The 24,493-nt window shown below is 37.5% G+C and overlaps 1 protein-coding gene across 2 annotated transcripts in view; it reads left to right on the top strand.

The window, feature by feature from the left end:
- Positions 1-24,493, top strand: part of GRIN2A (glutamate ionotropic receptor NMDA type subunit 2A) — a 188,681-nt gene that overhangs the window by 118,663 nt on the left and 45,525 nt on the right. For both annotated transcript variants that reach the window (XM_037386722.1, XM_037386721.1), the window contains exons 6-10: positions 12,405-12,610; positions 14,050-14,218; positions 14,343-14,496; positions 19,132-19,257; positions 21,367-21,596. In XM_037386722.1, coding sequence (XP_037242619.1) covers positions 12,405-12,610; positions 14,050-14,218; positions 14,343-14,496; positions 19,132-19,257; positions 21,367-21,596 — 885 coding nt within the window. The remainder of the gene's footprint in view (positions 1-12,404; positions 12,611-14,049; positions 14,219-14,342; positions 14,497-19,131; positions 19,258-21,366; positions 21,597-24,493) is intronic.

The following is a 24,493-nucleotide window of genomic DNA, read 5'->3' as shown; positions in this document are numbered from 1 at the left end:
TGGATTTGTATACCTTGACAACTCCAGTCTTTTGTTTGCTTGGTTTTATATTCTTTGACATATTTTAGAGTAAAAATACACTACCTTATTTTTTTTTAACTGTACAGTTTCTGTTGAATTGGAGGATAATCCCTATAACATTTGCCTAAAAAAATCAGACTTGTGTTCTACTGGTAGGCAAGAGATCCATAAACCTCTATATAGCCTAGAAGGAAAAGCATCTTAATATCAGAATGAATCATATATGCGAGTAAAAAAATAAACAGTTTCTCATGAGTGTTTTTTCTTTAAGACTCCCACCTCAGCTCATGATTGTTTTGGCTTTGGGTTTTTCATGTTATCTGTGGTCCTGTGTTTTAAAAACAGGAGGCCTTAGAAACTGTTTGCAACATGATACTGTAGGGAAAAATAAATTTTTATCATCCCACGATTTTATTTTAAATTCATTAAGCATGATCCTGCATTATCTAAATTCCTGCTGAAAACTCTGAACCCCTTTTCTTACAGTTTTAGGATCCCATAAAATCAACTTAAAACTCCAGTTTGTAAGACTGTAAGACTCCTCATGCTGTTGAATAATAATGACAAAATAAGAATTACTGAAGGACATGTCACTAAATATGTAGTCGTGCAAAACCACAGAGAGTAGTCCTAGATTATGCTATGTATTTCTTTATGTTCATTTGATGTAAATTTAATTCTCTGGATAAATTTAATTCTATCCAAATGTGTCAATCTGAATCTTTGGAGGAATCTTTCGCTCAATAACCATTATGAAAATTTCTTACCCTATTTTAAAATTCTTCAACGATCTGCATATTGTATATAATGTTCTGGAAAAAAATATTGTACTACTTAGGTAATATTAGTATGAAGCACCAAAAGGAGAAAATGGTTAGAGAGGCAGCCAACAATGCTTATGGTATAATAAATTCATACTCTTTCTACCTTAAAACTTCTCTAAAGAGACCATTCAAAGGACAAGGGGAGATAGGTTTGATGTTTCTGAAAAATGAGCTAACAGCAGCAAAGAAATGCTGGATATATAAACGAACAGTATTTGCAAGAAATAACTTGAGCCAGTTTTAACCTTCAAGTGACTCCTCTATCAGGGAATGGAAGATTTGGGGCGTGCTTTGCTGTATCTGACTGTGCACACTGTTGTACGGTGGCAGCGCCCACTTCACCTGCTGCACTGGGCTACACAGTTCTTAGGCTGGTGCTTACATTGTCTGGGCACAGTTTTCCATCTGGCTGATCCCCTTCTGCTCATTGTCGCATTTGAGGGGCTTCTAGGAGGAAAAAAGAGTGACTTAAAGGAGGCTCCTACCCAGAAAAAAAATCATGCATCTGCTTCTAGCTGCCCTTTGGCTTTAGAGCTATTCTGGGCAGGCCAGGCAAGTTCCTTCGTTAGAGACCGCCTGCCCCTAGCTGCAGCTTTCGCCTCTGCTTCTCTGTCGTAGGACTATGGGAAGGGGTCCAGGTTTAATTATGTCAGAGGGGAGAAGTGAAAGGCTGCCAAGAATGGGCTGTCACCACCAGAATTATTCTTATGACCACAAGCTGATCTCTGCCTCTCTGGATGAAGACAAATAAACTGACTAATCAATTATCCTGGCAAGCTGGATGTAGCTCTCGGCTATCTCAGAGCACCCCACATTTATACCGGCAGAGCATCACTGTGCACTTCAGAAATAATGGGACAGTTCTTCTGACTCAAGAGACATGAGAAGGCCCTTGCCCACCCCCTGGTTTATTTAAACATCTCTCTAGTGTCATCTCGACATTCTTTCCAAGTTGCATTTCTCACTCCTTTGTATCTCCTAGCCAGTTTCTTCCTCCTTGTTCCTTTCTCCTTGTCTGTTTTGCCCAATTTCAAAACTGTCAAAGTTACTCATCTGAGATCTAACGCTTCCTGCTCTGAGCTTCCAGTCAGGCGCATGCTTTTACTTCCAATTACAGTATTGCAATGAATATCACAGCACTGTTTTATTGAAGTATTACTAAATATCCTCAATCCTATATGGAAAACATAGAGTCCTAGTTTCTAATTAAATTATTTACTCATGTGAAAAACTGACAATGCAACACTCTGCTAATCCTTGTAATGTAACTACACAGAAATTGCTAGTAGCTACTTTATGTAAGAAAGTAATTGTGGTTTATGTGAAGATTTCTTTACCCAGTATTCTCCTGAAAATACAAGATTTAATATTAAAACTCAACTTTCTTTGGTTTTAGTATAATAATATGATTTTACTTAAAAACAACTTTTTCTTGGTCTCAAAATTGATATACTTGACTTGAAGCTTGAGGTTATGGAAAATCCATTCAACCATAGTTGACGAGCATACATCTTACCCCTAGGAAAAGAAGTTCCTTTTCATTTACAAATGACTCAGTATCAAAACTTTGAAGTGGTAACTTCACATGTAAATGGGCTGACTGAGGGATTTGTCCCATATCAGGTTCTGAAAAAAGCTGGTTGGATGATAATAGTTTGAAGACTGAAAATCACATTTGGGCATGTTCAGCAGGCATCCAGCAAGACATTTTGACAGATTCTAAAGCAGCTACTCAAACTTCTGACATCAACATTCATATCCTTGCTGCTAATCTTGACAAGCAAAGGGGCTGCTGTTCTCAGGCAAGAGATTTTTAAGAAGACAAGCTTAGCGTGCTTGTTTCAGTGAAACTTGATAAATTTGCCAGAGTTAATAGTGTTTCCCGAATATCACCAAAGCACTGCAGGAACACCGTGCTGTGCTAAAAAGTCCTCAGAGTCCAGCAGTACCAGCTGCAAACCCCCACCCCCCCCCACCCCCCACCCCCCTGCCATTAATCTTATCGCAGTGAGATGTGACCTGGGTGTCTCCCGCAGCCCATTAACTTCACTGAGTTGCAAGTTTCACAGCCTGTTTGTCTGTCTGTCTGTGTGGAAATAAAACCAATCAATCCAATATTAAAACCATATACTAGAATATAATTACCAGTGGCAAAATTAGGTGGTTTAATTATCTGTGCATATCATACATGTTAAGTAAGGTAGGGAGGACTGTATAGCATTTAAAGACGAGTTCCATGGTAAAAATTATTTTTACTAGTTTTCTAGATACATACAGATGAAATTACCATGGTGGTCAGTATTCTGGGTCAATTTGTGAGACATGTGTCCTACATTGTTGTAGGCAATGAATTTTTACAGGAAGCAAGAGTAACAGGTGCTACATGGCACAGTTGCTAGCTAAATGCCACTGGAAGAACTGTTACTTCCAGATTTATTCTAAACATAACCAAACATTTTTAACTTTCTGTTAATTCAGGATTTAATGTAGAACTTGATTTTGCTCTGATTTAAGTAGCATATGCCAGATCTACAAGCTCTGTGTGAGGTTGTACACATTTGTATCTAAGTAGGAATGAGTGGGCAGAGGGTACGTGATTCCTGCCTGGAATAAATGAACCAAGGTCTTCACAGAGAGCTCCATCTGGCTACTAACATCCACTGTCATGTAGCTGAGAAAAGACAGCTAGCATATCTAATGGTACAGCTGAAACGGCACTGGGCAAAAAGCTAAGACTTGGTCAGATTTCTGACAGAGCTTTTTGTCCGAGTTCTGTGATAACAAAAAGTCACTGGGATGGTACAGCGTAGTTTCTTGTGAAATCTCAATTGATTTCAGAGCAGGGGTCAAGACAGCTGAAGGACCTTGATGGGTCATGATAGACATTCCGTAAAAGTTGTGAAGAAATGCGTGTATTTTAACTAGAACAGATGAAACTGCATGATCTAATCATCCACTTGCTCATATCCCTTTTGCCAGTAGCTCTGTGGCCTAACAAGATGTATTATCTGTGCCCACAGCAGAAACAGCATGCTCTTTAACATCTGTTGGGTTGTCATTTCCTTTGTTCCATCCTTGTTGCTTAGTGTGTTTAGTCTCCCTGTAAATATGCCTATCCTGACACTTGCTGTCAAGTGAAAATTGCATATTGTTTCTGTATCAGTGAGCTTTCAGTTAGCCTAAAGGCATTTCCTTTGACCTTTACTGTACTGACTTGTTTGAATTGCACCAATTATTGTGCAGCATTTCTTAAATCATGTATTCCCGGGGAGGATGATTCCTTTCTCTCTGCTGTTGTAAAGGATTTGCAGCTACCATAGCAAGCGGTGGTAAAGTATGCTTTCCTCCTGTTCTTTACAGCTAATATTAGAGAGGAGATTAAAGAGTAGGGAGACTTTCAGAGCAGCTCTTCCTCTCTGGAGGTAAAGGTATGGCTATCTGGATGTTTCTGGAAAGCTGTGAGATCTTCACTGAGTGCAGAGGTGACAAAAAGTCTTCCCTCCCTGGGAGGTGGAGGAAGGGGCTGTCAATCTGATTAGCTCCTTTCCTTCCTAATGACACAACTCATAGAAGGGCTGCTCTGGCACGAGTTTGAACTCTTGCACTGCATAGAGTTATTTGGGACATCTCCCAGTACCAAGACTATACCAGCCACTGAGGATTTGGTGAGTGCTGATTACTAATTCTGTATTGGAAAATGAGGCTACAGGAGGTGGCTGCTTTTCTTTCTTCCCTGTTTGTTTACGATCTCCCTGGGTAGTGTGCTCTCCTCTGAGCCCTGCTGGTCACAGCACTGGTGCCTTCCCGTCAGCGTAAGGAGCTGCCACCAGGGAAGAGCGGGACATTCACATACACCATATGAGAGTTTGCAGCAAATTTTGAAAACTTCAAAGTCTTTAAATCAATGTCTTCAAACCACACAGGACTGTAAACCACTCCCTATTAATAAGACATGAAAGTGCTCACATCATATTTTGTCATTGAAATTCAGAGTGCCATTGTGAAAAAAGGGTCTTGGGAAACACGAGTTGACACGCAGGTCTACAGCAGAACGTGTGCAACAGGCACTGTTTCTGGAGGAAGGATTTTGCTTTTGTGCATTGTTCTGCAGCTGCCTTTTATTGCTAGCCCAACAAACTCAATTTATGCTTTCCAGTTATTGACTTTAAAACTTGCCAGAGTATCTCTTCCTTGTAAGTGGAATAATATGATGAAATAAAAGTAAAAAATATTTTTTCCTATAAAGCAAGATGAGTTAGATTTTGTATTTGCTTAGCATTGTTTTCTTTACAGAAGTGAGACAGCTCAAAAAGTATGTTTGCAATACGTGTGTGTGTTTAATGTAGAAATAATACCCCTGAAAATTTTTCTCTTTTCAAAGGTTCAATTGGCTAGACCTGGGAGTGCATTTAGTAGCTGTGTTGTAATGTAACATTTTTTCTTACAAAAAGATGATGGCTGTGTATTGCGTACAGTTCCCATCTGCTGGGAAGAGGGTGATAGGACCAAGTTATTTGTTTGTTTTCTGTGAGATATGCCAATGTGACAGACTTCCTTTTCGTGCCAGCATTGGCATGCAAGGGATAACATACTCTGCTCTTTTCTCTCTCTGCTCAGGATCTGGCCTTGCCCTTTTTCTCTGATTCGATGTCTCTGTGAGGGTGTGTGATTAGGATTGTGTCAATCATTGTTGTGTTATTTAAAACCTGCTTTAGGGTGCAGTGGGAGAGGGGTCTCCCTGAGGTACAACCATGTGTAAAGACAAAGTTGTCTGTCTTTCTTGGGCTGGCTGTATTTATCTGGCTGTTACACAGAAACACAGCAAATACTTCATTATCACTCTCCTTGCCTGCAATCTTCAAAAGATAAAAAGGCATGGGTGAGCTGGCCAACCCATGGATGTGACACAGTGAGTTTGTAAGGTGCTTTAGATAGTGGTGGATAAGTTGAGGATCCTATGATTGCTAATGCAGTCCGACATCAAACAAGCTCTTTGTGCTCTCAGCTATTTTCTGATTTCCTTCCTGTATCCTGTAGAGATTAAACCAAAGGGAATATTCCAGAGTGCATATGGAGATGGAGAAAATAGGAAAGAATGTACAAGTTCAAAAGAAATTCAAAGGTATATGTATCATTGCAAGTCCATACTTGAAGTTGAGTTTTGCACCTACAATAGTGAATCAAGGGCTTGATTCAGTATTGAAACTGTATTTTTTTCTGAGAGTCCCAGTCTTTTGGCCATAAATAAGGATTTCTATAATTTGGGCTAGGATGCTTTCCAAAAACTATTTTATTGCCCTTTTTTCAAGTGAGGGCCATCTTCTGTTTTTCTCTGGGATCAAGGCCACATCATTATCTGTCTAACTAGGAATGACAGAAATTGATCATAAATTCCTTTTTCTGTGTGTGTGTGTGTGGCATTTCCACACAGTACAGTTGAAGTATTTGCATGCAGTTTTTCACAGTTCCATAATGAAGCATGTCTGCTTTTTCTGAGCATTATCCTCAGCTTGAACTTTCTTTTTTAAAAGTGTTTGTTTTACAAATACACAGTACTGTGTTTATTATGTTAACATCTTTCTCGATGCAGTTTTACCTTCCCCCTCCATTTTTGAATCTATCAATGCAGATTTTCCATTCTATCTGCTGAGAATAAGCTCATTTTCACTTTTAATTTCTCTAGTAATATTAATTGGGTTCTTAGGAGGTCTAAGCAGGAGACCTCTCTTTATAGAGATACTTTTGTGCTCTTTGCACTCTAAGCATGCTATTCTCTTCTCCATTCCTCAACTTGCTATAGACTGTAACTAAATGTAGTTAATTGGGTTTAAGGTTGGAGCATAAATCAAATTTTCAGACCTGTCTTTGAACTGTTCAGTAGTTTCAGCTTTCAAGTCGTGTAATCCAGAAGTCCAAATGTTCCTCCTCTACTTTATTTAATGCTCTATTAAATGGCTGTCGTTCTAAAAAAAGTCATGTTACCTAAATGAAAAAGAGATTTTACAGAACACATTTTACAAAAATAGCTATATTTTTCCTGTGTTCTATGTGTGCCTAGAGGTACTGAAGAAATTATTCCTCAGCACAGGAGATTTTGAAAGAGCAAACGGTTGCAGGTGAAGACAACTTTGTGTTACATCAAAATGGGGATTGGTGGGAAACTTAAATATACTTTCTCTTCAAGGAAAGAGGAAAGGAATAGGTCAGGAAAGGGATGCAGGTAAGACTGAGCAGACCGCCCTGATTCAGCTACAGCTAAATTCCCCATCATTAGGGAGTGACTACACCAAGTATAAATGTTTTATCTTATATTGGCTTTATCTTAAATTCAGCATCACTGGGTGTCATGGTTAGCCCCAGCTAGTAACTAAGTACCATGCAGCTGCTTGCTCACTTCACCTGCCCCAACCCCCTGAAGGATGGGGGGGAGAATTGTGAACAAGGTAAAACCTGAGGGTTGACATAAGAACAACTTAATCATTAAAATAAAATTAAATAGTAAAAAAAGAGAAACCAATAATAATAATAATGATAATTATATTGAAAAAGAGGGAGAAGGGGGAGAGGAATAAAATCCTAAGGGAAGGGTGGCAGAAAACAAGCGATGCACAGTGCAGCTGCCCACCGCCCGCTGACCGATGCCCAGCGATCAGCAGGCCCTGGCCAGCTCCCCCCAGTTTATATACTGACCCTGATGTCATATGGTATGGAATAGCCCTTTGGCCAGCTCCCTTCGTCCATCCTGGCTGTGTCACCTCCCAGTTTCTTGTGCCCCTCCAGCCTGCTTGCTGGCAGGGCTTGAGAAACTGGAAAGTCCTTCACTTAGAAACAAACTTCTGTTGCCAGCGTTATTCTCACACCAAATCCAAACCACAGCACTGCACCAGCTACTAAGAGGAAAATTAACTCTGTCCCAGGTGAAACCAGGCCACTGGGCCTGCCACACCAACTCAGACCTGAGACTCCTCGTGACGCAGTTGGGATGCCTCTGCCTGCCTGCGGCGGATGCGCTGTGCTTTCAGCAAGGTCTCTGGGGCAGTGGTCCTGCTTCCAGGAGCTGGGGAAATGGTTACCCTGACCCACACAAAATTTTTAAATCTTAAAAGCTTCCATTGCGTTTCAGACGTTCAAATTTTAACATCTTTTTCTTTATGAATCAGTATCTAAACCAAACAAAATAGTACATCGGTGTAGTTGAAATTCACCTCAAATTTATCTCTACATATTCTGTTAAATTAACATGTATTTCTGGATAGCACATCCAGAAATGTCTTGATGAAAACAAATTTATTTATGTTTGCAAGCTACTTCAAACAGGGCTTTTATGTCTTAAGCAGTAAAAAGCCCACTTTCTGAACTGTTTTCCTTCAAGTAATTAGGATAATGGAAATTGTCTTTAGAAAAGTTCTCTTCTGCCCATCTCCCACCCTATCAAAATGTAATTTTGGCATCCTGGCTGGCAGGCCTGTGCAGTATGTTAACTCCCTGTTGTCCTCTGGCTACCCTCTTTCAAGCAGCGATGGCTTGAAGACTGAGCAGATACTAAAAAGCTCCTGAATGGCAATGAGTTCCCTTGAGACTGATCAAGTACAGGTAGGAAGTTTTAGGCCACAGATGGAAAAAATAATATTCCTCGCTGTAGTGATAACATTTCCACAGTAGAGGCAATGTGTTTCTATGCTACATGGGAGTTTACCACTATTTTATTTTTGTGGACTTGTTAGTTTTCGGAAGACTGGCTACGGAAATTGTTTCTGGTCTCTGATGGGTATGCAGAGTCACAGTTCACTAGGGTTTTGTATTGCAGGTTTGTAGTTTCACCTGCAAATCAGTGTGTTCTAGTGTTCAAATCATTTGCCAGTAAAATTATAAAATGTTGCATTAAGAATATCTGCATCAGGGATACCAATATTAGTAGGTAAGCCTGCAATGTAAACGCAAATCTCTTCTACCTCAGATCTAGGTGCTTAGGCTTGGTGGGAGGATGCCATGTTCACTTCAGTTCATCAGTAGCTGCAGCAATCACAAAGTAGCACACTGAAAATGAGTGCTGCAAAACACTGGAGGCAATCGAATTTTGAAACTGTCCAGACTGGTAAACTACTTCACCGTAAAATGGTTTATTCAAATGTTACTGGTATCTCCTACCAAGAGCAGCAACTGAACTTTTCGTATTCTACTTTTCATATTTTACATGTGAACTTTTTCATATTCTACAGCATGTGTAATGACCTTCACAGGCAAAACCAGGACTCAGCACGCTTTTTTTAACTCAGATATTTTGCTTTGATGTCATAGGTAAGCTGCTCTAACAGTGTTGCACAGGGACTTAACATTTGTGTTTGCACGCAAATCTTACACTTCATAAGCAGACCTCTTCATAATGTTCTGAAATACAATGAGTACATGTAGTTGTTATAATTTGTTGGTTTTTTCCCCTAAGCATTTGGAGGTTTTGAAGGCATTCAAAAGAGATATTGACTGGATCTAGTACTAGATCTGACTTCCATAAGTGACATAAATGCTGATTCTGCAGGACACCTACATACAGATGCAATTGCATAAATTCTCTTTATTATGACGGGGACCTACTCGTGTTTTAATTTTCCTTAACCTACACCTTTTCTGTGTCATTTCAGCCCTTCACCCTGTAAACAAGGGATACTATCAATTGCACAAGGATGTTGAAAGAACTAGATAATATATGAAGATACAAAAAAAATGTGTAAATAATTAACACCATTCCTATTCTTAATAACAAAGCTAAAAGGCTTTAAATACAAATATAAAAATCCTCCCTTATTTTGACCACATGCTTTAATTGTATAAAAGTAAATTCTTACCCTCCACTTAAAAGAAAAAAGTGTTTTGATCATTCAGCACTGTATCAGAATGATAGAAGTGTAACATGTCATCTCCGACAGTATAGCTATTATAAAATAAAAATGCCAAATAAACATGGAAACTGTTCGCTTTTGAGTCCAGCATCAGAGCAAATCCAATGACTGTGCGCTAACCATTCATTAATTCTGACAAATCCAACAGAAACATTTCCCAAACAAAAGGGGTGACCTACAGGTTCTTTCTAATTACTACCCTTCCTCATTCACCTTTCTTAGCCCACCAGGGAGGATTTTTCAGAGCTTTTTCTGCCTTTTGCTTTTCTACCATTCTTCAGGAAATTGATACCTTCCTCTTGTACTTTTTTTCACTGTGCTTTCTGACACTGTGCGTTACTCATTGTACTGGTGGTAGCAGCGGTGACCTGCAATGCACTTGCAATTTGTGCACCACAAAGTGCAGATGAAGTCCCTGTGACACCCTGGGACTGCACTAGTATTCCTCTTTGGACAGAGAGGTAGGGATGCCCCTAAGACCCGAAACAAGAGCTTAATTTTTAATTTATTTTTTTTTTAAATAAGGCTACAAGGAGTGAATGTTGACATGAATCCATTGAAGGCAACAGATGAAAGATTTTGGACCTAACTGTAGAGATTCAAAAAACACATTATGCTTCCATACAGATACAATTACCAAAAGAAATTAGCATTTCCCGAAATTCATCTAAAAATATGACTGATTATATCTTCCTCAGAACAATAACATGGCAGTTACTCCAGCTGTATATGAAAGAGTTTCATGATTTCTCTTTTAAAAGCATCAGAACAGTTATATTTTTTATAGGATCCAATGAATTCATACTGCTGTTGGTCCATGTGACAGTGATGCAGGTGCAGGGGGTGGCTTGCCGAGGGAAGTGCCTCAGGATCAGGCCGATCCGACGCCTCCCGAATTCTGTGCGGAGTGATTTGGAAAGGCAGGTGCTATCACAGCTACAGTCCTAACACAGAAACGCAGCTGAGCCTCAGGCACGTTTTTTTTTTCTTCTTGCTGGTTGGAATAGGCAGCCGGGCACATTTTCCACTTCTGAAATTCATCGTGTTACTTGGCACATTCCCTGCCTGCCTGAAGTCCTGAGCTGGGTGGAAATCTCCCCATCCCAGATGGCCAACTTCATGGCGTACTTGGGGTATAGATATACATGGCGTTGTGTAAGCTAATTCAAACCAGCACACACTCAGCTGTGAATGTGATTATATACTCTAACTTGATGATTAAACTGTTTTTGCAATATAACTGCCTCATACAGAGGTATAGTTGTCTTTCCCTGTGGATGAACTAGTTTTTCTCACAAAGACTGCATCCACCGTGTTTTGGTTAAATTTCATAGAAGACCTGTATGTGTAAATCCTGTGCCCAGTTCCCATTGATTTAGCCGTGAATTCCTAATTCCCTTATGATATTCTGAATCACCCAATTTAAGTGTATAGAGATTTGGTATTTCTGCCTCCTACATTAAAGTTCAGCAAAACGTCTTGACTTATAAACAGGATGGAAAGGAAACTGCAAAGGGCATGTGCTTATATGCTTCCCTAAATAGGAATGAATATAGATCATGTTCTTTGGGAATTTTTGTGATTTGTTTTAAAGTCTTTAGAAGACATAGGGTAGGTGACTTTTTTTGTGCAGTTTTTTTAGGACCCGAGTCTGTCGTTGTACTCTTAATTCCCACCATTTTCCTTGCAAAAGAAATATCTTACCAGTTTCATGATTATGTTATTTGTTTAGCTTAAGTAACTGAAGAATTATTAAAATGGATTAGGTTATAAATTTTGTGGACTGTTAGCTTATTTATATTATCTGTCATTGCTACTTGCATAAAACATGCAATTAGATTTATGATTACAAAGTACTTAAACACAATCTGAGGAAGAAAATGCTAAGAGTTTTCAATTTATTTAAATCCTACGCCTCTTTCTGGTGTTCTGGAAGTGGCAAGAGGTGTGTGTTAGTTTTGAAGGGACAATTTATAATAGTAAATAAATAGACAATTTTAATGTAAAGTGGGGTACACTTTCTTAAACTCCCTCAACAGCTGGCACTAAATAGAGCAGAATAAAATACATTATTTATAATAAGAACTAAATCTTGCACAATTAAATTGTGTTTACTAAGAATGTGTTTGGCCTGGCTCAGGTGCAATGGAAGCCTAGGTAAAGGCTTTCCCAATGTTTTTTCAAATTATAAGAATAGAAAATTCTTCTCTTTTATGAAGATACAGAAATAATATTATGATACCTTGGTTATCCTACTGGGGTGGGTGGGTGTGGTTAGTTTTCTTTTTCTTATTTTTGAGATCCATTTTCTTATTACTGCAAATCAGTCCTGATTACTAATGGAGTATCTGGTTGCTGTTCTGGCTCAAATGGGAATGATGCATGTCAGACCTCGGTGCAGCTATAGCCAGGTGGTAGATAGTGTTAACTGATGTCATCCAGTCTTTATAAAGCTGTTATCTCTTAAAATAACATTTCCTTATTTGTCTTATCACAGTGCATTTTCTTACTTCATACTAAAAAGTTCTAAAGTAATGTGTAACAAAAAACATATCTGTCTTTGTAATTTTCTGTACCTGTATCACAGCACATTTACTATTGGATCTCATTTGTCAAAACTGGGCAAGCAGGTATCAGCAGCTTGTGTATCTTGGTGTTTCAGGTGGGGAAATGGGAAAACAATTCACTGAGCCTGAAGTACTCTGTCTGGCCAAGGTACAGCTCTTTTGCAGACAGCGATCCAGATGATAACCATTTGAGCATTGTCACCCTGGAGGAGGCTCCCTTTGTTGTTGTTGAGGATGTGGATCCTTTGATGGAAAGTTGCCAGAAAAACACTGTGCCATGTCGTAAATTTGTCAAAATTAAGTAAGTAAATACACAGCATTCCTTTTTTTTTTAATTCTGATGCAAAATATATTATCATTAATTCTTTCCTTTGCTTCTTTCGTTGTGTAATTGTTTTCTGATACTTTTCCTCTTGCTTTTTATCTTTGCTTTTCTTTCAGTATTTCATTTCCTCATTTGTTTTCCCTTTCCCACATGGCACGCTCTTGTTTGCACATTTTTCTTTTTATTAAGTTGAAAGGTTCTAGTTATATACACGTAAGTCAAATTGAATTAACAACAAGATAGTAAGTTTATAGTAAATTCGAAGTCAACTAGAATCAGCCCTTTTCAGTCACATGAAAGAAGATTGTGTTCTAAAATAGAATTGTTTTAATGAGTCCTCTCTGAATTGTTTCCAGTTACGTTGAAATATGCCTGCTTTAATTAGTCTTCAACAATTTAGAGAATGTCTCCTATTGCAAATGTATGTTTATGCTGAAATCTGGTAGAGGAACATAAAATACCACTGTGACATACCATCTACAGAAAATTCCCCTGCTTTGATTGTTCTATGACTTTGGAGCAGTCATTAGAAATCAGTAGAAAATTTCTCATTGTGCATTTGTCAGTGGTGTTTCACCCGTTCTGTGCTTCGGTCTACCTATTTATGAACTAAATATAACAACATCTTTTTACTGAGCAGATGTTAGGGAGTATAATGCATGTTTCTGAAGATTTCCAGAGACTGCTAAGTGGTTGTGCACATGCTTCCTGAAATCCAGAGAACCAATTTTTTTTTTTTTTTTTTTACATAACTGTACTTAGTCAAGTTATAAACTAATTTTATTTTAATTTTTAATTCTTTCAAAGGCTGTAAAACATTGTCTTGGCTTCTGAAGATGCTTATACTAAAAAGTTCTAGGGCTTATGAAATAAACATTTCAGAAAAAAAATAAAGATGAGGAAGCCCTCGTCTTCGTACTCAACAGCAGCCTGAAATTCACCTTCTCGAAGCACAGAAAAAGGTGCAGCATCTGTTTTCGGTACAATGAACCGCCGTGCCTTTATATAGCTTACATGTTGGGAGGTTTTCTAATTACTAGATGACGTGTGGTCTTACATCTTGAGAGTAAAAATAATAAATGTTTAATCTAAGCCTAAGAGAGAGATTAGCAAAATGAGACTGTATGTCTTGGTAGAGAAGTGATGTGCACCAGGCTGGATACTGGAGTAAAAAGCATGTCATGCTGGGTCTACATTATCTTCTATTCATCCCTTGTCAAGCAAGTGCATTAGGATTAGTAAGAGCTACAAACACCATATAAAGCACCGTGTGGATTATTTCTCCATTGATTCAGAAAAACATGGTCACTCACAAGTATGACAAAATGTTGTTTCACAGCATGCTGAATCTTGCTGTTGTGATTCTTTGGTTTTGGCAGTAGAAATGTTTATGTCTCTCTCTCCTCTGTTGACAGCAACTCAACGAATGAGGGAACTAATGTAAAGAAGTGCTGCAAAGGGTTCTGCATTGATATCTTGAAGAAGTTGTCTAAAACTGTCAAGTTCACATATGACCTATATTTGGTGACTAATGGGAAACATGGCAAAAAAGTCAATAATGTGTGGAATGGAATGATTGGTGAAGTAAGTTCTGTTAGGTAAAAGAGCTCTTAAGTAAGAACTTAGCGATGTTCGTTTCTAATTCTTTTGGAGAAATGAGATATTCTCTACTGAGTAATGGTGGTGGTGTCTTCTCTTTGTGGATCAGGTGGTATATCATCGTGCTGTTATGGCTGTGGGGTCTCTCACTATTAATGAAGAGCGCTCTGAAGTGGTTGACTTTTCAGTGCCATTTGTTGAGACTGGGATTAGCGTCATGGTGTCACGGAGCAATGGCACAGTTTCACCATCTGCTTTTCTAGGTATGACTCTTTAACCCATCCAGATCTTGTAATTGCATTTTTATAGAGTCGGTTTCAGTGTTCATTAAGTTATATAGTGCATTGACATGTTTCTGTGAGGTTTTGCTTGTTACATTGGGAAGTTTGTACCGTGTTGACGTGCTGATTAACAGGGAAGATAGTGCTGTTGGTTTCAGATGCAGTAAGTAAAAACCAATGAGAATGATTTCAGTATGAACGAGTCCCCCAAAATCTTCAGTTGGGAAAATCACTTCCTCAAAAACTGCTGCTTTGCAAAGTAATTTATACTTGTTTAGCCTGTAATAAATGGTTTCATCTTTTTAACATTCACATTCGCCAAATATTTTCAAAACCCCTTGTAGAAGAGCTAAGAAAAAGATAATTCCTTATGGTTAAGAGAGATCTGACAGCTAATTTGGTAACGGTTACCCCTGGCTTCTGAACACCACTCTGCTGCCCTGGAGAGCTGCTGGGTGCTTTCTCTGTCAAGGTGATTGAACAGTGGAGTTGTGATCAAACAGTTGAACAATGGAGATATAGCAAATAAATGAAAGGCTGGGCAGAAAGGAGGTGGGATAGAAATAAATAAAGACTTTGGTCATCTTTCCTTGTTTGCTTCTTGTTTCAATTGTTTATTTCTCCTTTCATTATTTCCCTCTCCTTCTCTTTCAGTGCTTGTTGTTTACTTCTGTATTTGGTGGTTAGCCTGAATTTACCTGCAGCTGAAAAGAGAATGAGCCATGAGATGGATCAAAAGTACTCAGAATGCTGTTATTTTCCTCATAGTGTGTTTGGTCCCAGTATTTTTAAAGATATTTTGCACAGGAAAACAGTGCTAGTGACACTAAAATTGTTCAAGTGGGAAAAAAATAATAATCGTTATTTTCCAGATATCTTATGGAACAGTTTAATATGTTCAAGTCCATTGGGTCAGCAGTGATGCCATTTTTACATCACAGATTGTATGGTTGCTTTTTAGATTGCTAAGTGTAAGTTCTTCACTTTCACTGAAATCACTTATAGCCATCAAGGAGCAGATTATTGGTGTAGTATCAACTACACATGGGCAAATAATTGGGTTTTCTTGCAGAAGAATCATCATTTAGCCACAGAGCTTATTCTTCATACCTGTTCCATAAAGGAACATTACAGAGGTGATGCAAATAAGTATAACACAGTGAGTAATCAAACAGCTTCCCAAATGCAGTGATACATAAAGAGATTTTGTGGTTGGTTAATATTTTTTGTTTAATGAATGGAAGACTTTGTAATGAAATTATGGGAGGTTGTACTTTTAATGACAATGTTCAGATAGTGTCTCTTCATTTCTATAAGTCATTGACTTGTAAAGTTGATGTTTTAAATTGCAGTTGCAGCATGTTGAAATGATCATTTGAAATATAAGTGCTGAAAAAGGTACTGCAAGTGCAGTTGATTTTTACTGTGGATTCTGCTTACCTCTTAAAAAACCCACTTACAGCTACCATCAAAGGAGAGGCTGCTTTTGCATTTCGCACAACAGTTCTTAGATTTCTGAAATGCATTTAATGTTATTAGTGTAGCTGGACGTACATATAATTCAAAAAGTAAAAATAACCCCTTCTTGTAAATCTCTATAGAATAGCATTACTTTTGAAGAAATCTGATATACTGCACTAGTAAATCAAATCTGTGCTCTCAGAAGCATGTTCTGATTTTCTAGACATAGATGGAACTGCCACTTTACTGGAACTGACTGTGTATTTCAATGTGTGCATAGTAGTAAGATGCTTTGCCATGCAAAATACTATCAGGCGAATAACTGAGTTTATTCACAGACTGATTTTGTTTCAGTTAAGTGAATGTCTAAGAATAGCATCATCTGACATAATTGTTTAAAAAAAATATTTAATATCTGTCCAAAACCAGTATATATATATTTTTAAATAGCACTTGATTACAGTTCATGAAATATCTGGTCTTCTGATTTGTTACTACAAATGTAGAGAAGTACAGGATTTTGTCTGACCTAGATATTCCGCTCAGCAATTGTGTCCAGTAGGACTAAGCAACTGATGGGGCCAGCCTCTTCCTCGTTAGCTACTGTGTTCTGATTCTGACGTGGGTGTCTTCATCAAATGAGCGTTTTATCCACATTGAAACATTTTCATATTGTACTAAAACTCATATATATTAGATGCACAAATAATTTTTTTAAAGATTTTGTGGTGGTTTGATTCAACTTTGTTTAAAAAACCAAACAAAATAAAAGAAAGCTCAAATCCATATGGCTGTGTTTTTAAAAGGGGAAGAGTTCATAGGTGAGGTCAGTTTTCTTTTTTTGAGGCACTGGTAGAATAGGAAGCCTATGCCCCTATTTTTAATTGTTCGAGTATTGGTTTTGTTGGTGAGAGGTAAAACTTGACATTAGTGGAGTAAGACATCTCTTCCGTTGCTTGATATTCTCCATCACCAATCATTTGAAGCGTACTAGCAAGTCATATATTAGTATTTTTCTGCCTTATTATACCTTTATTGAAAAATCTTATAAAAACTGCTGCTTGCCTGAGGGAAGTTCTCTTTCTGTCCTTTGAGAATCAAAAAACAGTGCTGAATTTGTAATTTCATCTCTAATATGACAGGAAGATCAACGTTGTTATTCAATTGATTTTGTACTTTTTCAATCTTTTTCAATCTTTTTCGATCTATTTTAAATAGCTTTTATTTTCCTATTGCTTCTTCTAATCCTCCACCTTATTACCAGACTGCTTAAATTATTAAAGTGTTCTGCTTAAACTGTTTATAGCTCACTTTTTCATATCAGCTTGTTTTGCCCTTTGCCTTATTTAGATTTTGAAAAATTACCATCACCGTTTCTACACTGTTGCTTTTATCAGTTTTTAGCAGCCTTACTTTCTTCTGTGAGAATTCTGTCAAAATTGTATGATAGTTTTATGTGAATTCCAATTTAATCCAGGTAATATGTGAATTCATACAATATTTGTTACTAACTGTATATACACAGTGTCCTTTACCTGTCTGCATGAGTGGATCTTCTCTGCCTTTTAAGAATTCTATTACTTTGCTAACTTACTACTCTCTTCCAAACAAATAATTGTAGTAATTGACAAAACTTTATAACCTCTCTGAAAAATAAAATAATAAAACAACCCCCTCAAAACTGTTCCTTAACTTTTATTCTAAAACAAAAAATGAACAGTTTGGCTTAAAATTTCCCTGCTTTGCCTTTTCAGTTCACATCCAAAATCACCAGTGGGGCTATTTGGAATTTGTTCTTGGTTCCAAATATTTGAAGAAATTGTAGCAAAGGCAAATGATCTCATGAGTTTTCCATGCCTGGGCCCAAATTATTACACTTTGTTCTTGTTCTGGGTGAATCACTCGTGCTAACGGACGAGGTTCAGATGGGGCTGTTGGTCTTAGCACACCTCAGGTCTCACTCACAATCATTTCCTGCGATGAAGGAAGAATTTTCCGTGGTGCAAGTCTTAATTTAAATTCAAAGAATGAAGAAGTTATGATGGAGGAGCCTCTTGGGCTTTCAAAAACAGGTGAAGCATTGGAACACACTAATTTTGTGTAATTTTGAGTGCTTCTTGATTCTGTCCTAATCTGAAATAGTGTACTAAGGGTTTTTTTCCTCACATGTCAGAGCATGTTCTCACTTGCATTAGCTACCAAAATTAGGATATAAAATGCACCCAAATAAGCTGACCTAATAAAGAGATACTAGTTTGCCATGCAAAACCTTTTTTTACATCTATCACTATACCATGGCAGCTACCACAAGGACTCCTGAAATTTGTGATGGGGCAAGACGATACCTACGAACCTTGTGTTACTGCATGCTATTACCATATCCATTGGTGCTTAGCCTGGTAATTAGAACTGCTTTCAGTTTTCTGTTCCAAGGTATTTCTTTTACTTAATCATGGTTTGTCTGTCTTTCAAACTGATATTGTTTTCCATAAAAAAACACTTTTGATTTCAGAAATTTGCTTCCAGATGAGAATGAGACTTTCAAAAGGATGTCTTTGCAAATTGGTAAAAACATCTTCATTGCAGGTAGATGAAAGTGAACAGAGAGAGAGAGAAAAAATTCTGAAACAAAAAAAAATAGTTTGAAAGCAAGTATTTAGCCTTTTTTCCCTAACATTTTTTGTTGAATACAAAACGAGAGAGAAGTCTACTTCACTGAATTACCAAATGTATTAAACATATGCTTAATTGCTTTTGCTCTGCAGAAACACAGTGGTAATGGTTGGACCATTCTGTTGATAAATGCATGTAAGATAGGACAGGTAGTAATGGGCTACCTGACTGGAGACTGAATAAACAGCAGGTCAAATCAAGCATTTGCCACTCAGCGTCCGTGAAGGCTTTGTCGAAGAGAAGTGTGCAGCCTTTGGTCTTGAATTGAAACTTACTTTTAAGATTTTGACTTTATGAATCTTGTGTGTATACACAAACAGCAGTTCTTTATATATTGCTACTTAGTTACTTGCTAGCATTTTGGTTGGTAAAAGCAGATGTAAAGAAAGCTGCTGGGCTTGCCTAGCCAAAGACATTAGAATCCTTCTGCTGCAACTGGTTTAATGAACTGTGTTTCTGTTTCTTTTGTCTGTTTTGCTGCAGAGCCTTTTAGTGCTTCTGTCTGGGTGATGATGTTTGTGATGCTTCTCATTGTGTCTGCCATGGCTGTCTTTATATTTGAGTACTTTAGTCCTGTAGGATATAACAGGAACTTAGCACAAGGGAGAGGTAAGCTTTGCATTTTACACAACTCTAGAACTATAAAAAAAAATGTATTTCCCATCCCTTGCCCACCATCTTTTAAAATAAACGTAAAGTCAGAATGAAACACTAAAAGCAGCTACAAAACTATGTTTTCTCTTCATTTAAAATATGATTTCTTGAGGGCTTATACACTCATGTTTGCATTCTAATTCGGTGGAATAAAGACATATAGAAGGGTAAGTGATATCAGAAAGTCATATTCGGGCAGTGTTTGGTTAGTATACTGTATCAGTTATAGTGTCAGCTTAAACAAGTATTAGAATATGTTCTACAGACTGCTGACACTTATGAATTCAGTTAGTTCAGAAAAAATTATGAAACTGGTATGGTTTGGTGGATAACATGGAAAATAGCAGTTACGTTAGATATACTTTTATATAGCTCCTACAAAAAGTCTGGTGAACTCAGCCTTGAAATGAGGCCAGTGGCAGAAGGGCATCACTTCTTTTTGTGTAGCATCCATGGTTATAGAAACTTCATTTTCAAAATATACCAGCACAGCAAATTTAATACAGAGCTTGCCTTTCTCAGTGAAAGCTGCAGTTGTATATTATTAGCACTTTGACCTGAGAATGAGGATTCCATGTACTGTGGTGCCCTCATCCTTCCCTTTCTTTACTTACAGTTGAGAGTGCAGCCTGTTTTTAATTTCTAAATCCCACTTGCCTTATTTTATAAAAAGAGATCTTCCAGCTTGGGGAACACAGTTCTGGAGACTATTACAAGCTAACGGTAATAACTGATCATTTAGTGTACTTACAGCTACAAAAGCATATGATGCCACTAGCCCATCCTAATTTAGCTCTAGAGACTGGCCACAAGTCCAGCTGCTGTTCATTTGAAACATGGGAAGCTTAAAATAAATGGCAATCTTTATGTAGATTGCTCCTTTCCCTAGGCATTCTTGGCAGAATGAAGCTCCATGGTGATAAAATCTCCAGTAGCTTAAAAAGAACTTTAGACTGCATTCTTGGCATATATTTTCCTTATCATTGTTGCTCAGAAAATGCATATTATCCCTGTATCAGCTAAGTCTTAAATGGCTCTAGAAGGTACTTTCATAAACCAAAAGTCAGCTCCATTGTGTTTGTTTTACTGCACTCTATCTTCTTAGCACTGCTGCAGAATGGAAAGAGGATAACTAAGATGTGCTTGATTGCATTGTGAAAAATTTGCACTGTATTAGAGCGGATTTCTGCTGAAATGAGAACATGCACTGAGTATACCCACTTCAGGTTTTATTCCTTTAATAATAATTATATTATTATTAAAATAAATTATAATTAAATTAATAACTGAATCAGAGTTTGTAATACATTTCTGCCACTATGTGGGCATGAGGGCATCGTGCTGACCGCTTCTTGCTTTGGGATGAATAAAAAGCTAACTGAAAACAGGAATAACAAAAACGCAGAATGAATTAGCAGGGACAGGATTAGCCTGAATTAACCATGGAACTGGCTCTGAACATGTGAGGTAGCCAGAGGCTGGTTTGCTCTAAGTTACGTATCTATACAGGTAGCTCCTTTGTGTCGACTTACTGATATATCCTGAGTCCAAAGTTGCTTAAAAGTAGGTGACACATGCACACATTTTGATCTTAAATACGCTTACATAAACTTCAAAAAGCATGATGTTGGAAGACTGGAGATAATAAAAAATAATCTGGGTGAGAAAAGTACTAGAACTGAATCATTAAGACTTAAACCCAGTTTTCCATTTTGCACGTCTGCTGGCACAGAACACTGGAAGAGGCAGCACTGTGGGGCGTACCTTACTGCAAGAGATGTACCAGTTTGCTTCTCCAAAACTCTGCTTTCTATTTTCATTTTAAAACTTTTGAACTAAATGAGGCATAGAAAAATATTGAATTTTTTTTACAAATCTGGAAATTAATGTCATTACAATAAAGAGTACCTATGGTAAATCCCGTGATTCCATTGAGAGTACATTAAATATGCATTGAAATATTTTTTAACCATGTCTTTGTGAATAATTTGTTGTTGTTACGTAGGGTATCTTGCCAAGGTTTAATTTAACTGCAACTTGGATAACTGCTTTTTGCAATGACAGATCCCCACGGACCATCCTTTACCATTGGAAAGGCTGTGTGGTTGCTCTGGGGCTTGGTATTCAACAACTCCGTGCCTGTGCAAAACCCCAAAGGGACGACAAGTAAAATCATGGTGTCAGTTTGGGCTTTCTTTGCTGTCATTTTCCTGGCTAGTTACACTGCCAACTTAGCTGCATTTATGATCCAAGAGGAATTTGTTGATCAAGTGACTGGACTGAGTGATAAAAAGGTAGGTCTTCAGCTCAAAAGAGGTCAATGTCCATTCTTCACAATCCTTCTACAAATTTGTACTTTGTGCTAAAAAATACTCTGAGCAAGATAATAAGCTAAAACTGGACAGTTTCATTTGAGTGTAACCCTTTACTAGCAAACTTAACACCCAAAGCATGAAAATATGAGATAGTTTTCAAAGTCTTTGAGTTGCCTTTTCAAAAGTAACTGCATTAATTGAAAAGTACCTTTATGTTGTGATTAAAATTATGTTTAATTAAAAGGAATACTTCCCCAATACACAACAGCCTGAAAAATGAAAAAGCCAGTTAGAATGCAGGGAAGGCATTTTTAAAATTATTTGAACATCTCTGTGTGAAATATTAATAATATATTAATTGACAAAAATTTCATAAAATCAGCAACTATCCAGTAATTATTGGAAGCCAGATAATGCTCCTGAATAAATGTCTTTTTATTTTTTATGTAGTGTGCAAGGAAGTTATAGAAAGAGTTTGTTTAAAGTGGTACTAGCAGAAATGAACAAAGAGAAATGATAAAAAGTGAGCCATATGGTCTGTGAATGTTTGATTATTTTACTTGTATAAAATGACAACAGTAAATAGGAAAAATAAACAGATAAAATTTGGGGGGTTGTGTTATCACACTGAAGTGAGATGTACATTATGGAGGATTTTATATATTGGAGGATATTTTGATGTGTTTGTGGAAGATGCTTTCCTAATTCAAGAACTTTGGTGAGGATTTCACGTTGAGCAGCAGACTGACAGTTTGCTTAAACCCTACTGGAGTTTCACTGAAACTGACAAATAATAAATATACTTATTTTTCATATTCAAGTTCTAGCTTGACTGAACTTTCTTCTGCTGCAAGTACAATTCCCAGATCTTTGTACTTGTGAATTTTAATCAATAGCTTTATAAATCAAAAAGCTAGCAGGTTCGGTGTTTGTTGTTTTGTTTTGTTGATTTTTTTTGTTTGGTTTTGTTTTTTTTTTAAAAAAATCATTTGTGTGACTGCTTTTTCATAGCTGTATTGCATAGAGGGATTGCAGTCCATTTGCAAAATTATTGTTGTGATGGATATGCACAACATACATGAAGGGCATGCTGTTTGTGCTCAGTTGTTTTAAAATGAAACTAAATATTGTCATTGGGAAGTAATAATTAAATACAGTATAGCACAGGGGAGAACTTCACCAGAGACTTTTCCCAAAGGACAGAAAAAAAAGAAAATTGTTATTCAAAAGTGACAGCTCTGATAGCCTTGTGTCTGTTTTTTGTTTTAACCACTTTTTATGACCAGCCTTTGATTGATCACCTGAAGTATCAAAGCATGAATTGCAAACATGGCTAGAGGAAAGACAGATAAAAAGAAACAAGAAATGATAGTAATTTTGTTTTCATTAAGTTGTGTTGTCACTAAACCTTTGAAAGAGTATAAAGACTGTTAAATATACTCTGTTTTAGGATAATATTCTTAGTATAAGACAGATAAAAGGTGTTCTTCCCTTGGGGATAAAAAAAAGCATTTGAGAAATGCCTTTCTCCTGTTTGTGAGAAAGTACAGAGTGTTTTCTTGGGAAGTCTTGGCTTTGGCAGGATTTGGCCTGCAGCTGGCACAGCACTAGCATTGGGTCTGCCAGTGCACCCTTATCTTCCTCTCCTTGCTGGCTGTTCGCCACTCTCACCTATGGGCTGGGAAAATGTCAGTGTTTGTTCTGTAGCTTTTGGGTAATAACTTCCTTACTTTTGTCATTTTTCCATTCTCTCTTCTAAGTAGGATTTTATTTCCACAAAAATCAAATAAAAATAGAAAAATACTTGAATCAGAAAATACCATCTGTTTTTGTGTGGTCTGCTGATCACTTGTTTGATTTGTCACCTTTCGTTTTATTTTACAGTTCTTCAGATTTTGCCTGAAGCATATAAAGACAAATCAGGGGAACCATGACTTTCCCAATTAATTTAAACAAGCTAGAGGTCCATAAAAGCAGTGATCTAAAAACATTCTTCTTGTCCTACACAGGTTTTGCCTCCTCCACAACCATGAGGTTTCTTGGATTTAAAAAATCCAAATAATTAAGGATAATTTAAGGGAATATGGTCTGATTCATGTTAAATTATTTATCATCCCTCTCTGCCTTGTTGCTGTGAGGTTGTTAGCAGGAGAACAGTTCTGGAACTTGCAACAGTTTTATTGCTCAATAGAGAACGCTGACCCTTGCCGCAAGAGCAAAGCGGTAATAGGGAAAGGCCAGTAAGAAAGGACAGAAGTATGGGTAAAATTAATTTTAAGTAGTGTCTAGAAGTCTAATAAGTTTCTGAAAAAACTTCTGTTGTTGGTAAATCAGTGTACTGTTCTTGCCCTTGCCCTTTTTGCCTACCGCCACAACTGAAGAGTCAAGCTTTTTTGTCAAAGTATTCCCAGTAAGAGGTACTGGGGTTTCTCGATCCAGCTCCGTATGTGACAGACTACCGAGGAAAGAATGCACAGATAGATAAACTACAGGAGAAGAGCTTTCTCTGTCTGAGCAGTCATCTCTCGCCTTCAGCATTCAGTATCTTCCCATTCAGGAAATGTGTTACACTAGCGTGTTTCACCAGGTTTGTGGAACGCATGGTAATGTGCTATTTACCCTTTGGTTGAAGACCTCTTGATAGTCTCCTCAACCTTCATAATGTTGCTAGTGAACTTCTGAATGCCATGTCATCTATGTGTCACCCAGAAATACGTGGCACAGCATGTACTGGAGTTACTAGGGGTGGGTGTTAATAAACTCCAGTGACTCAGAAAATGAGAAGAAAATTATATTTTGACATTCCTGTGTATGTAAAAGACTTTCAAAAGCTTTGTGTTCATAAAAAGGTACAGAAAATTAGTCCAAAAGTATCC

Source organism: Falco rusticolus, chromosome 4, assembly GCF_015220075.1.
Source record: "Falco rusticolus isolate bFalRus1 chromosome 4, bFalRus1.pri, whole genome shotgun sequence".
NCBI classification, from domain to species: domain Eukaryota; kingdom Metazoa; phylum Chordata; class Aves; order Falconiformes; family Falconidae; genus Falco; species Falco rusticolus.
Note: the sequence above shows the minus strand (reverse complement) of the source record. Positions and strands in the feature narration are given on the sequence as shown.